Genomic DNA, 16,141 nt, shown 5'->3' on the forward strand with positions numbered 1-16,141 from the left:
CGGGCACTCGCTTAACACAAGAACGCAAGTGACGACGCCCCTAAACGTACGATTGATGTTCACTAAAACCAAAGTTGTCTGTTGCACATATTTTTTTTTAAACTAGCGACCACGCGTCATAATTTATACACCATCGCGCTTCAACGATAACACCTTCATACTTCGTCGCAGACAATCGCATTAAGCTTGACAATCGCTCTTCAGCGTCCAAATCGCACCCTATTTTATGTAGGAAGAGAGACAACTTTCATTCCCTCATGTATGAGTTATACCATTATAAACATCTTACGTATGATAGATTATGAAGCTTAAGTGTTTTTCTCAGGAAGAAATTATGAAAAACACGATCTGTATAAAATAGCCATCATAACAATAGAGAAACTAAGGTAGCAAAACACAGTAAGATGTTTAGTTTCGCATTTTGGCCATGGTGCTTTATTTAAATATGAAAGTTTTTGTACAATTAGATAATTGAAGAATAATATAGCCTTCTGAGTGGGTTTATATGAACATTTTAATCTCGTTTTATAGGTCATTTGTCTGTTTGACAGTCTTTTTTAAAACATTTTTCCTAAGCGTACCGCCCATAAGTCCAGAAATTATATATATATGGTGTCACGATTTGGTGTCACGATATCACAGTAGCATGGGTTCGAATCCCGGCGAGGGAAGAACCAAAAATTTGCGAAAGCAAATTTACAGATCTATCATTGTTGGGTTGATGTTTATACGAGTTATATATATATATATATATATCTATATATCTCTAACATCGTTAGGTTGATTTTCTAGGCACTTTATAATATATATATATATTCCGATCCGATGAATACATCTGTTGTAGAGTTGTCACTGACTCAGACGTACTTATGAATATAATTATTTTCTGTGACTGTATATTACATTAATTTGTAGGATCCTTTACTATAGATAATTTAGCTGATCTGTAACAATAACATCTTCATGCCTTATATATCATGTACTGTAGTACGCCGCTAGATTAAAACTGACGTGGAAAGGTAACACATGCCCACCAAAAGCTCTTTTTTTAAGAGCCCAGGTGGTCGTGTGGTCTAGCGGGACGGCTGCAGTGCAGGCGATTTGGTGTCACGATATCACAGTAGCATGGGTTCGAATCCCGGCGAGGGAAGAACCAAAAATTTGCGAAAGCAAATTTACAGATCTAACATTGTTAAGTTGATGTTTAGACGAGTTGTATATATATATATATATGTACGACTTTAAAATGTGATGGTACTCTAAAGTGCGATGGTCCACACTAAAGTACAAATGTGTCTCACGATAAAGTGCGATGGTTGTTTGTTTGCTAAAGTGCGATGGTATAGCACGCTAAAGTGTAATGGAACAAAAGAGAAAGGTTTAAGGGCACTCATATTAAAAACAGATCTTTTTGCAAAATCTAGCTGCTATAATATAACATATAATACGATAGGCTATAACTTTACCGGTAGTCTTATGTGGCTGTTTATAAATTTAGAAGACTGGCCTAGTAATAATTGCTAAAAAGGTTATTTTAGGGGTCACAAAATACTCTATTTCCTTGAAATGATTTTTTAACAATTTGGTCGTATTAGATTGATTGTTGCTTGCTTAACGTCCAGTGGCAAATATTTCATGCGTGTTCATTTTTGGTTTGTGTAAACGACTGTTAATTAACGTCATAATACTTCTTTGTTTCGTACGTCTATACTTTCGCGGACCATCGGACTTTAGCGTATGAATGCATCGGACTTTAGCGTAGACCATCGCACTTAAGCGTGACCATCGTACTTTAGCGTCCCCATCGCACATTATAGTCCTACACATATATAGGTGTTTATCAACAAAGATTTGACGCTCGGTCTTTTAAATTCAATTTTATGGAAAAACGAGCAGAAATGCATATGATTTTTTTTTACCTCTTGATAGATGAATGTCTATGGTTTCAGGAAAGTTATCATTATTATTGATTAAAATTTTTCTTTGGACCAAATTTTGGAGACTTTTGTTACATTTTCACCCCCTATTTACCGACGCAAAAATACGAGTTATTAATGAGCACCTTTTGTTATATAAAGGTATATAGGAAAACAGATTCCGAGACAAGTGCCTGTGATAAACAGGCCTAAAATTGAGAGAATGATTTGACAACATAAGAAACGTTATAGATCTCAATAATAAATACACCGTAAGTTTAAAAATATAGAAAATTCATACAATCCAAGCACGGGAAACTGTCCCGTGCAGCACGGGAGACAATCTCTGTTAACATAATTGAAAAGACAATGAAATGAAAAACAATTATGCTGTAGGTTTTCTCGGTTGAATTGTTTTACATTTGTCATGGGGCCTTTATAGCTGACTATGCGGTATAGGGTTTGCTCATCTATGAAGGCCGTACGTTGACCTATAGTTGTTTAAGATTTCTGTGTTATTTGGTCTATAACTGTGAAGAGTTAATTGTCTCAGTAGCTATTATATCACATCTTCTTTTATTTGTGTATATATCTTAGCATACTATGTAAGATTTTATTATTTCAAAAATATGTAAAAAATTTATAGAAGCTATGCAAATAATCAAAAGGACAAAATTAAAACAGAAAAAGTCAAATAAAAGCAATGGTCCGAAACTATTAAGTGCAATGCTACTAAAGGTGGAATTCCAAATCGCAACAACAGTATACAATTATTTGTGTGTCACGGTCAATCATGTCGATTTATAACAACTTCCGTAAAAAAATAGTACCGTTACAAAGATTCAAGATTATTTTTGTAATTTAAAACATTAATTTCTATTAAAGTTAAATGACAAGGTAAGATCATAGAGATAACAATATGACAGACATATTTTTTATCACATTGACTGGGCACAGGTCAAGTCACGCGATAAACATGACAACAAAGGACAAAATGTTATATAAAATATCATGTTACATATAGATATAAATAGATTTCAAAACAATGACACAGCATAAACTCTGTCAAGCTGTTTTGAACAATCAATCGACAGGATAAAGTTATATTTTTATTTCATGAAGAAATCAGTTCAAATCTTAATTGAGGTGGTACCTAACACTGCAGGGAGATAACTCTGTAAAATCAGCTAAACGTTTTAATCACGTTGTGTTGTAAAGGGAATATTAAGCTTCTCAATGATCAAAATTGTTGTTTGTCAAACTGCTATATAACCAGTGTAATATTTCTGACAAAACGGTTGGTTCAAAATTTTTGAAATTTTTATATACTTGTTAAAGGGTCAAAGTAAATACTTTGTCAAAATTTGATGAAAATTAAACGAGCCAAATTAATTTTACTGAAAGTGTTGGGTACCACCTTAAAAACTAAGCGTACTGGACCAGGTGACCAAAGTTACTATTTCTGGTCTTTTCAGGCAACTGTATATATATATCCTCAGAAACAGATCAGCAAATCAGAATGTAGAATGCTACACACTATTGTAATTTCAAAGTTAGATAATTTCAGATTATTCATTTAATAGCAATGACAAATTAGAAAAATAAAACAAATCCTTGGTATCTTGTGCAGGTCATGCATACGAATCAAATATTAGATGTTTTAAAATGCAATTGCGCGCATTGCTTATGTTAGATTATAACAAAGCTATAAACATGTATGCCGAATTCAGTGATAATTTGTGATGTGTTAATTCGGACAGATTCTACATCGACAGTCCAATCTAAATTGACTAGAATTGTCAGGTTTCCTATCGAAGGTCGATGTTTCCTTGCACTACGGTCTTTCTCTACCGATAAAAACTGAGCGCCACGAAATAGCTCAATATTGGAGCTTAAAGGTGGCATTAAAACCCGATCAATCAATAAACCATAGGTGCATTAGAAAATTAGAAAATAATTACGTCAACTATGAAGAAGACTAAAATCTTTAGATGCATCTTCTGTACTATCATCTCTGAACGATGCAAGATCTTGCTTTATTAAAGAGCAAATTAATAAAGTTATGAAGTTTTGTCAGTATATTTTATTTAAGATATATACCTATCATGTTATAAACGTTTTCGTCGATAGAATCGGTTACTCAGGGTTTTATATAGTTTATGTGTACATACTGTTCATCAAATACAAATATACGAGATGCAGTTGTTTGATATAACAATTACAATGTAGTAGGTGAGGTCTGATTGCCTATGAGACAAATCTGTACCAGGGACCTACTGACATAGAAGTTAACAACTATTGGCCACCGTACAACCTTCAATAATGAGCAAAAATCATACTGCTTAGCACTTAGCTTTGAAAGACTACTAAGTGACAAATGTAAAGCAAATCAATTGACAAAATTAACTGCCTGATTTATGTGTTATCAATGAACGAAAACAAAAACTAAAAAGACTTTTTGTGTTTTGATATTTTACGTGCCTTTTCCTAATGACAACTAAATTAATGCAGAAAAAAAAAGAATGCGCTTTTCTATTGAGAGGAATAAGTTCTGCCACAATGTCATAATATAATGAAAATTCAGGACGCTTTTGGTGCCTGGAACCAAAATTTTTATCTGAGAGCATATGACTATGTTGTAGCATGATTACTTAGTGCGGACGAAAAAGATACCTTTGGTTTTTCGTATTAGTTTGGACAAAGAAGTTCCAAAAATACTTTCTTTAGAAAACAATTGGGATAACTATTTCGTAAGTATATATATATGCAAGATGCAAGTTTCTCTGACTAAATATAAATAAATATATTGGATCTTTCGTCCGATTATCGTAAAACGTCAAAAGCTATACCCATATACAATGTAAAGAGAAGATACACAAATTTATCACCGGATATTGGGTCTGCGTTGTAGACACATACATGAACATAAACAGCAAATAGCACAAAAAGCAAAAGAGCAGCGCTTTTATTGACGTTCTTCGTCGCAATGTCACAACGATGCCTTCAACACGGGGCAAAACAAATGTATTAACTTATTGCTATTGTAAATTTAAGACGGCCCTCAACACTGGTTAATCTTATAGAATATCACAAACAATTAGTATTACATAAAGGAATTTTTTATTTAAAATTTTTTTATGAGAAAAATTACGAAAATAAATAATTTCGATTCATATCGAAATTATTTATTTTCGTAATTTTTCTCATAAAAAAATGAAAAAAATGAAAAAAAAGAAATTTCCAAGATTCCAAGAAACTAATAAATCTCATAGTATCCGTCGGAAAATGTTACTTAAATGATTTCCCTGTGAAATTAATGGATGACAATTTTATTCAACTAGTATATAATATATAAAGTGAAGTAAAAGTGACCAATCGCAGATATATGACGGTGATTCTCCGAAAACCAATTTTTGACGTTACACATAGATATAGGAAGATGTGGTGTGAGTGCCAATGAGACAACTCTCCATCTAAATAACAATTTAAAAATTAAACCATTATAGGTTAAAGTACGGCCTTCAACACGGAGCCTTGGCTCACACCGAACAACAAGCTATAAAGGGCCCCAAAATTACTAGTGTAAAACCATTCAAACGGGAAAACCAACGGTCTAATCTATATAAACAAAACGAGAAACGAGAAACACGTATATATTACATAAACAAACGACAACTACTGTACATCAGATTCCTGACTTAGGACATGTTCACACTGCAGTTACTTGCAACATTGTAACGTAAGACAATGGTTGTTACGTACGACGTCATTCTACTGATCTGATAAACAAATCTTCCGCAATTCCTCTTGCACTGCAGTGTCAACAGAAAAAAATCCAAGCACACACAGGACCATTCCTATGATTTATTGTGTGATACAAATCATCAAACGAGCCAGGTTAGTTTTTAAATTAATGTGGATTCATTTATTTTCGTGGGTACCAATTTTCGTGGTTTGAAGAAATCTTGTATATTCTTGGATACTTAATTTCGTGGTTTTGGCAAAGTCTGCATACATTCCATTCAGAAATTTGTATTTCGTTGATCATTTGATTTCGTGGTTCTCCTGTACCAACGAAATCCACGAAAATTGGTATCCAACGAATATTAATGAATCCACAGTAATGATGCCAAGCTGAAAAATAACATTTTACTGTATAATGAATTCGAAGTCTTATATGTTGTGGGGTATGATTATGACATGCGTTAATTCTTTTTTTTTAGATTTGGGTTCCTTTACAAAAGATGGAAGATGAACCGGATTTGATTTTTATAGGAGCTTCTCTGTTAGTGCTAGTTGTATCTTCGATATTGTTTATAGTTGGACTTTCGACGCCTTACTTCAGTGAGACAATTGGTGTTAAATATAAAACCTACAGCGGGTTATGGAAACATTGCCTTGACTACGTTGGTGATCGTGGAGTAGAATGTGAGGAAACAGTCAATAAAGTAACAAAAGAAAAAGGTTTGTTAATACTCAGTACAAAATGTAATATTCTCCCTTTCCTGGTATGTTCCATAAACAGTAAATTTTTATGACTTTTACGGAAAGTCTTTCGATGTTTCGGTAAATTCTATTCTATATGAAAATATCAAAAATGAAACATTAGTTGAAGAGGTACGACCGTTTTTACACAAGGGCCGTTTCCAAAAAAGTCTTCCGACAATATCTATAATTCACAGTGACACAGCTCTTTTTTGTAAATACGCTTAGGGCTTTAATAATATTATCAATTATTTCTAACAGCTCACAATAGAGAAGGTCCTGTAAAGGCCAATTTTGGCTTAAAATTTCAGGTACATCTGATTCAATTAGTTCATGTGAAAGATTTGAACCGATTTGGTAAAAAAAACAAAACGCCCACATTTATATAAAAAAAAACCTCAAATACATGTTTGTTGAAAATGGCACTTTTCACATTTTTTTAAAAACATTACAGGGTCCGCATTCCTGGTCAGTCGCAATCTTTACATATGTTATGTATTATCATCTACTTCAACATTCAGTTATATAGACTGGACACAAATGCGACCACTTCCATTTTAGACAAAAGCATGCGCAGGAAAGTATTCATCAACCAGTTGATGTTTTTCTGTATTTATAAAGAAAATGAAAAATGAGCAAAAATGCTAAAACTGAAGATTTCAGTAATTTTGAATTTATGAAAGTACCCGATCTATGTGCATTGTATTGTCAAAAACATTTCAGTTTGGTGTAACCTTTTAAATATTATTCTTTCCAATAAATATGAAGACGTTTACATTTTAAGCTTGGGTCTCACATTCACGATTTTTTAACTGCCGTCCTTGTTAGGAGCATTCCCGATAAAATAAATATATTAAAAGTCTGATAAAAATCTTTTAAATCGGAGCTGGAAATTCAATCTTTTATTAAAATTTGTAAAAACATTCATTTAATCACGACAACAATCAGATACTGTTTAGAAAGTAAGCCGTTCCCATCCGAACTTGTCCTGCTTATCCAGTTCTCAATCCGATTCTAATCCGACTTATGCATCTTCCCCATGGTTAAAACGACCAAATCTATCTCGATAGCGTCCTGATTCTAACGATGGCGATCCGACAGACATTTGACAGTGACCAGACAATGAACCGACACTGACGGAAGTTGTCCGTGAGAAAACTGTAGCCTTATTTGGGATGATCAAGTACTTTGGAACGCAAACCTATCACAGTCTGCTGTACCGCAATGCAAACGGCTTTGTCTGGACTCGGATCCGTCCATTTGATCACTAGTGAAGATGATACACGCCATAAAACACTTATCATATTTATACTTACTCTAAATGTCAGCACAAAAATGTTGTAGAATTGCTTTTATCATATACTTGTTTAAAATATTACTAAAATTTTACAGTTCAATAACATTTAAACATATTCAAAGGCTATGAAAGGATTACTAGGTTTATTGACCAGATTCTTAAGAGTTGATAAAGGTACCTTTATTTACTGCTTCCGGAATGTAATTATCTTTGGCTCAGAATATAAAACAAGATAAATAAAACTTTTATTTTGGCCGAAAATTATTGTACCAGTTCATTTAACAAATAATTTATACACATACATGCCATAGAGTAAACACAATTGCGGGCCCTACAAAAAATAAACCGCACAAATTAAATCTGTCAATATTAAACTCACAAGTACAATAATTAAACATTAGGGATGGGTGGGAGGGTAACTAATCGAAAATATATCTAATAATGATTACAAAGTTACTAAGAAGTACTCACTGAACATATACTATAGATAGTGGAGAATTACGAAATGTCGAAGAAAACGAACTTCGCATATAATTATGCGTTTTTAGAATTAAAAACTATACAATTATCTTTGGCTCAGAATATAAAACAAGATAAATAAAACTTTTATTTTGGCCGAAAATTATTGTACCAGTTCATTTAACAAATAATTTATACACATACATGCCATAGAGTAAACACAATTGCGGGCCCTACAAAAATAAACCGCCAAACAAGCCCGCAAAAGACAAAAAGAAAAAAAAAAGAAAAAGAAAAATAAATAATAAAAAAAAGAAAACTATATATTCTTAAAACAAAACAAAACACTCTTAGAATAGCAATAACTCAGACCCACAAACTGATATACACTTGTGTAAGCCTGACGAGACTCAAGAAATCAAAACGATACTTTCTTGTAAATCTCCTACTGAAGATCCAAAGAATATGTTACTTCTTTGAAAATCTTCTGACTCAACGAATAAAGAACTTCATTGTAAGCCACATACTAGAATGGTTATCTACAAAATATGAACAAATCAGAATTAACATACTATAAATTACAACTGCATAATTAAACATATACAATTTACAAATGTGAAATGACATGAATAAAACACATCTTAAGCTGGGCAACTCCAGCTTCATTTAAATGCAAACCTCCATCTTTAATTGCAAATAAATCTCTTTTAGGAGAGCCCTTAAATAAAAATCTTCTATAAGACTTAATGAAACTTATTTTCTCCTCTTTACAAATACCAATTAAGGCTTTATTAATCTGAACAACCTTATATCCTAACTGAACAAAATCAACTGGTCGCGGTAAAATGGAAGATATCAAGATATTTATGTCTCTATTTCTATTTCTTACACTATATATCAAATTTCTAAATTTACATAAAATAATCTCTATAGAATGTTTCTCTATATCATTGGTACCAAAATGTAAAATAACATGCGAAAAGCTATCAAACTCATGAAGATATATATACTCCTTATCAATAACATATTTAATGTAACCTAAATTAGCTCCACTAAAACTCTGTACAACCGTGTCTTTCATCCCATCCAGATATTTCCCAATAGAGTCACATAAGATTAACACCCTCTTCTTCATTACTGCAATTAAGGGATAAATTTAGTCATGGCCTTAGCAACAGAGACTTTTTCGGATAAAGAAAATTGAAGATATAATTTATAGGCATCACTTGCCCAATCACCATGAACTTGTATTAACTCTGCAGGTACCTTAGATTCAAAAGCAAAGGTCGCACCCCCTCGGCGGAAACTATGAGTAGAAAATAGTCGTGGATTCCTGCCTATCTTACTAATAAACTCCTTAATATACCGCTGAAAATCTGTATAAGTCACAGGAACTAACTTGTGTTTACTAGGAAATAAAAAGGCTGGACTATCTCCGGCGGCAGGAATTAATTTACACATATTTCTATAAGCTCTCAGTGGACATAATGCAGAACTAGTATTTTCAATCAATGGTATCTTCAAAATTCTATTACCCATCTGTATGGTTTTTGACCAATTAAAAATTACAATAGCAATATTACCCTCTAAAATTACTTTATTTCTGGTTAACTGTTTATCTATGTCAAAAGACATTTTAGAATCAGGTACTAAATTAGATTTGCGCGCCATTAAGAAAAAGGCAAATAAAAATAAACACCATATAGTGCACTGCTTTGGATCGTCGTGATTTATAACTCTATTAATATCTAATAACATATCTACAGTAATAGCTAACGCTTGTTTTGGTAAATGCTGTTTCTCTCTAGCAATCCCTTTCAATAATAACTTGACAGAAAATTCATCTAAATGAACAAAAGGTTTGTCTAACATTAAATGCATAGTTTTAACCCCACATACATAATTTTTTATAGAACTTACTGATTTAAACGATCTACTCAAAAATTGAATAAACAAACAGATCGTTTTTAATGAAACAGGACATTCATTTAAATTAAAAAATGTACAAAAAAGCAAAAAGGCTCGCCACTGAACCAATAAATTCTTTTTTGTTCCTACAGCAAAGGCTGATAATGTCGATATCTTTACATCCCTTTCTAGTTCTCTGATTTGTCTATCTGAAAACGTAATTTACCATTCATGAATAAACTGAAACAACTCATTTGTCACTTCAAATTCTTCTAAATGTATATATTTTGTCTCTTCAAAAAATGTTTTAGCATAATTACTATGTAAATGCCAGCGAGACAACATATCAGCTAAACGATTGTCAACACCTGCAATGTGAACTGCCCTCAACTCAAATTCGTTAATGGCGGCTACAAAACAAATCTCACGCAAACAAGATTGTAAAAACTGATTTCTTGATCTTCCAGTGTTAATTACTGTTACTGTAACCTGGTTATCACATTTAATCATAATTCTCTTTCCTCTCAATTTAGTTCCCCATAATTTCAGGCATACCACTACTGTTAACATTTCTAATGCATTAATATGAAGCTGTTCATTAACAATAGCATCAGGGAATTCAACATGAAAAAAAATGTTCTTTGAACATGCCACCACAACCTGTCATGCATGCATCAGAAGACTATACTATCACATGTCTTTCCGTTAATTTCCGTGACGTTTATCGCATGCAACTTCGTGCATTTCCGGAAATTTGATTGAAAAAGACAACAGAACGCGGAAAACGGCAATTGATAAGACTTTTCCCAAAATAGTTGAGGAGCAAAAATGAATTAAGTTAAACTTGCGTTGAAAGACTAAAATGAGGTGACAATATTATTGAAGAACATGAAAAAACAAATAAAATGTTTTTTATCAATAAAACAATTAAAGTAAAGAATTTGTTTTGGTTGTCTGTAAATATTTTCTGAAAGTTCAAAGACAAACAAAAATTAAATTTTAATATTTCTTGTCTGTATATTTTCTGCTGAAGTATATGATAAAATGATAATTACGTGTCATTTTTCATATCAGACCCTTTATCGGCCCTCGTTCATGATATCAGCACTCGAGCCTCCGGCTCTTGGGCTGATATCACAACCTTTGGCCGATAAAGGGTTTGATATAAAAAATGCCATGTTATAATCTATACTTATTGACAGGGTATGAGTGGAATAGTACGTTTATTGTTATCCGAGATGCAATTATTGCCCAGTTGCGTAGCCGAGGGCAATAGTTGTTTCCTACTTACTATTTGATATCTAGTTTGCAAGTTTTTTTTTATTTTATCGAAAAAGACCACCGACAGTAAATGGCGGGACAGATCAACTACCGTCATATAAAAAGCAGAAACACAACCATGCTGTCTCACATTTGCTGCATGTATTCTGAAATGCTAAGTGAACCCAAGATACACGCGACGTCGTACTCACTCTCGCGGTATTTGAAAAATCTTCAGATTCCGAAGCTGCATTTGAATTTCCGCGGGAAAAATATGATACTTGCGGTCAAAAAGTTAAACACTAGTGACCGATCAAACAGATAAACACATGCAATTCGAAAAATAGTCGGAATATTGTGTACTTATTTAATATAGAAAATAATAACTGAGGTATCATAATATCTAATATGCTTATTACATTTTGTACTTGTCCTTTCAGATGAGTTAAAAGTATGTAAGTCTATGCTTATACTTGGACTCCTTTCTATCCTAGCATCGATATTTTGTGTTGCATTCAGTTTGTGTCTACGATGCAAGCCTACTGAAAGAAGAATATTACGAATTTTTGGAATCGTAATTACTTTAGTTGCTGGTAAGTCTAATTTATGTTTATAATTAACCATTTTAGAATCAACATGTAATTGCATCCTTTACACTCCAAATTGATAAATAGCATCACTTCATTGGTTAAATTTCAATTGTTTATGGATAATGTAACCAATTACAACGTGTTGTACGCTTTTGAATATATATTTTACAGAATTGCGTTATTATAATCTGAAACGACTAATTTTTCAAAACATCTTTAAAGACCACTAATCGCATCTCAGATCCTGTGAAAAAATTTATCAGCAAGTGCCAGTGATTTTAAATATTAACAGAATACAACTGTAACATAGTAAACAAACAAAAACGTCGAGAAACACCTATCAGAACGGACAAAAAGTACAATCATGATAAAATCATAAAACGATTAGACAATTTATATAATTATACGATATTATATTGACATCGTTGTTGGAGACCCGAAAATAGCTAGAAGATGAGGAACAACAGAAACAGTGCTATCTGTTTAATTTCTAATTATTTCATTAGGCTTTTACTCAGATTATACATGTACCAGTAATGTAAGAAAACAATGTTAAAGTCGTCATCCAAAACATATACCAGCGCATCGTTTAAGACTGGGTTCCAGATATTTATTAGTACCTTGTTCTTGGTTCTATGCATACAATTAAAGAAAAGAAAAAAGAAGAGACATAATTAAGGAATGACTGTAATATTTTTTTTTCTGTCTATGAAGAAATGGCATTAAAAAATGTGGTGCACACTGAATAATCCGCGTAGCAGGTTATTTTAAAGGTTTTTTTTATAATGTTATTTCGAATATGACCCATTTGTTTTTTTCAGTGGTGTGTATTTCCATAGGAGTCGCTTTGTATCCAAATATTGCACGTGAAATAGCTGACTCATTAACTGAACCATTTTATGGTTCCTCATATACATTATGCGTAATAGCAATGTGTCTGACTGGTTTAGCCGCTATCTTCCAGATAATGGACCTCATTTATAGATTGTGTGTGCTGGAAAGGAAGAGGAATCGTCAGCCACTAATTTCACATAACTAACATTATCGGATGGTTCTTTTGTGTTAAATAAGTTAAATTATTCTCTTTGATCATAATAAAGTGTCACAAACTTTTGTCAGCCTGAATAACAATGTATGAATCGGTTATGATCTTGCTTTGGGGTAAAAATTTCCACATTTATTCAATAAATGAAAGGCAAATTTAAGCTTTAACCATAGTCGTCAATGATAGTCGCCGATATAAAACAATATGAACAATATCATTGAGAAAACTAACGGTCGAGTCTAGTATACCAAAACGATTTGCAAAAAAACAAATATGACAGACATGCATCAAAAACAACAGCTGGAAAACAGGCTCACAACTTTGGACATGCACATACATAATGTGGCGTGGTTTGGAGGCGCCAACCCTTCCCTAACATGAGCCTTAACAGCAGTGTAGTACATTGAAGCAACACACAATAACAAACTATTAAAAACTTTAAAAAAAAAATGAAGAACAACGAAAATGCCAACCATTCAATAACATGAGTCAGTTTCACAAAAAAAGCTTACGACTTAGATTGATCGACAAAATGAACAATTCAATATACTCACAATCTATTTTAGTCTTAAGTTTTTTTGGTGAAAAACTATTTTGGACAAGCACACAAATAATGGCTCCAAAATCAATCATGTTCCTATATGTAAAGTAGCTTATCTTGGTTTGTACGTTCCTGATGGAGATATAACAAGAAAAGCCCTACTGACGTACACAATTGATATTATTTATAGGAGCTTACACTTGAAAGATAAATATCAAAATCGCCCGTTACATTTGCTAAAAAAAGAGGCAAAAGGATATACCAAAGGATATTCACACACATAATTCGAAAATAAACTGACATTAAAAACTAAAGATTGATCAACTCAAATCCCATAAAACACCGGTGTTTATATCATGTGTTACGAAAGGGCGAACAGATTCAGCTCCACAAGTGGCGCACAGCTAGTCACTCATACAAGTACAAACTAGATAATACAAATGTACGTCTAATTCTGAAGGTCACATTTGAAGAAAAGCGGTTTGTGGTTACGAAAATTGCATCGTCATTTGTAAATCAGGTAGCAATACACAGTTAGGAAAAAAAACTTCAAATTGACACTAATGATTTTTATACCCGGCCACTTTTCCCTTCATTCCTAACAAAAAAGGCTCACCATTTGTGTTATGCATTTGTATATTAATGGAAAGAGAATCTTCCATTTTCAATATTTTTTTTTTTTTTAATTTTTAATGACAATTTTAGTTGTAATGCTTTAAATGAAAGCTTGTCGGATTTGTGATACAGAACATTAATAATAAACATAGTGTCAGAAAAACACATTTAAAATTATTTTTTTCTCCGATTTTTTTATCGCCTTCATATCTGCAAAAGGGACTTTTTAATAACGTTTATTATTACTCTAACGAAAACTTGTAGCTTCTGTATCATTACATGTAACATATTATCTACAAACTAAATTCAATCAGCGTACGGGAGTTTCATGTCTATCTTGTTACCGCTACTTTTAAAATCAGCCGTTAAATTATTCTCCCTATGAATATTGAATCAGTTAGTGTTGATCTCAAAAGTACAAAGTAATCTTAACATTTAAAACGCCTCGTTTCTTCAACGACAGTGTAGAGAAAAAATTTCAAGATATTTAATGAAAAAAATATAGTGTACTTTTTTTCATGTCTATTCTGTAACCAACAATTTTGATTGATTGCACCAACAGTATGCTTGTAAAAAGTGCAATAACGTGGTTGAAACCAAATTCAGAAAAGAAAACCATAATCACTTCATCAAAGGGAGTAGTTATTTCACAACAGCAATCAAAAACGAAGAAATTTGTCTATCCTGTTACTATGGTTGCTATTACTTAATATAGGGCTAAACTTATAATAATGTGTTATTCATAGATAATCGATAGCCCTTCGTTACTCGACGTCATACTGTTCACATTCTCTATTCGACTGACAAAAAACCCATTCTCAGTCGACGTTTAAATCCGCTGCATTTGTTTGCTCCTGTCAAATGCCAGGAATCTAATGTTTAGTAGTGCTTTTGTTGATGTGGTTCATAAGAGTTTCTCGTTTCCCTGTTTTTGTATGGATTAGACCGGTGGTTTTCCCGTTCTAATGGGTTTACGAATGTCATTTTGGGGAACCTTCATACATGTAGCTTGTTGTTCAATGTGAGCCAAGGCACCGTGTTAAAGACCGTTTTGACCTATAATGGTTTACTTTTACAAATTGGGACTTGGTGAAAGAGATGTCTCATTGGCACTCATGCATTGTACCACGGGCACACTATTTCTATTTGCGAAAATCTAAAATGGTCAAGTTTTCTTTATAGTTATGGTTTCTCTACCTTGTAAACATTTTTTTTAACTGTATACTCATTATATCAAAGAGAAACATACATTGTGATTTGTTTGATTTAGTGTTATACTTTTTCAGTATTTTAGTACAGTACTGACATGTTACGTCAAATTACGATAACGATAGTGACACTTAGTTTTCAGGTACACAGTACCTTCAGAGAATAATTGATAGTATATATACTTAATATTGACACTAACAAACTTTCGAACACAATAAGATAGTACCCGACGGAATTGTAAGGAGCTACCTGTGAGAATGTCTATTAGTATTAATATTAACCTACCATTGAACTTTCTCAGAAAACATTCCCTTGCTAAAATTGGTACACATGTGTTTTGGTATTTACTACTCACAACCCTCCCCCACAAGAAAAAAAAACCCCAAAAAATAAATAACAAACAAACAAACAAAACCAAAACTTAACAATTAACAAAACAACCCAGGGAAGTTGACAGTGGTGTCTCCCCTTAGTAGATATATTCTATTTTCTTCAAACCATTTTGATGATACTACCTGTTTTGAATTAAGTCTAACTAACTTATTCTTAGTTTCTAAATATTTTTTTAACAATTGTGTAAATAAAAAGGAATTTCCCTCTAAGCTTATCAATATTCCGTGAATCCCCGTATATTTTTGCATTACTAAACATTTCATTGCACTCTTAAAGTTTTAATTTTCAGTGCAATTGTAAAATTAGTTAGTATGGGTGACCTAATTGTGATACAAAATATTCAATTACTTCGAACAAATACCATTTCTTTGTTTACACAAAGAAATCAATGAAAAGGAAATGAAAGTTGACATGATTATTTTT

The 16,141-nt window shown here is 32.5% G+C and overlaps 1 protein-coding gene across 1 annotated transcript; it reads left to right on the forward strand.

Annotated features, from left to right (window-relative positions):
- Window positions 1–5,660: 5,660 nt before the first annotated feature.
- Window positions 5,661–13,127, forward strand: LOC134686263 (uncharacterized). The gene is made up of 4 exons (XM_063545933.1): window positions 5,661–5,813; window positions 6,140–6,380; window positions 11,766–11,918; window positions 12,737–13,127. Exons 2-4 carry the CDS (start codon window positions 6,161–6,163, stop codon window positions 12,952–12,954), a joined length of 591 nt encoding a protein of 196 aa, XP_063402003.1. The 5' UTR covers window positions 5,661–5,813; window positions 6,140–6,160; the 3' UTR covers window positions 12,955–13,127.
- Window positions 13,128–16,141: the final 3,014 nt, after the last annotated feature.

Source organism: Mytilus trossulus, chromosome 10 (genome assembly GCF_036588685.1).
Source record: "Mytilus trossulus isolate FHL-02 chromosome 10, PNRI_Mtr1.1.1.hap1, whole genome shotgun sequence".
Taxonomy (NCBI): Eukaryota; Metazoa; Mollusca; class Bivalvia; order Mytilida; family Mytilidae; genus Mytilus; species Mytilus trossulus.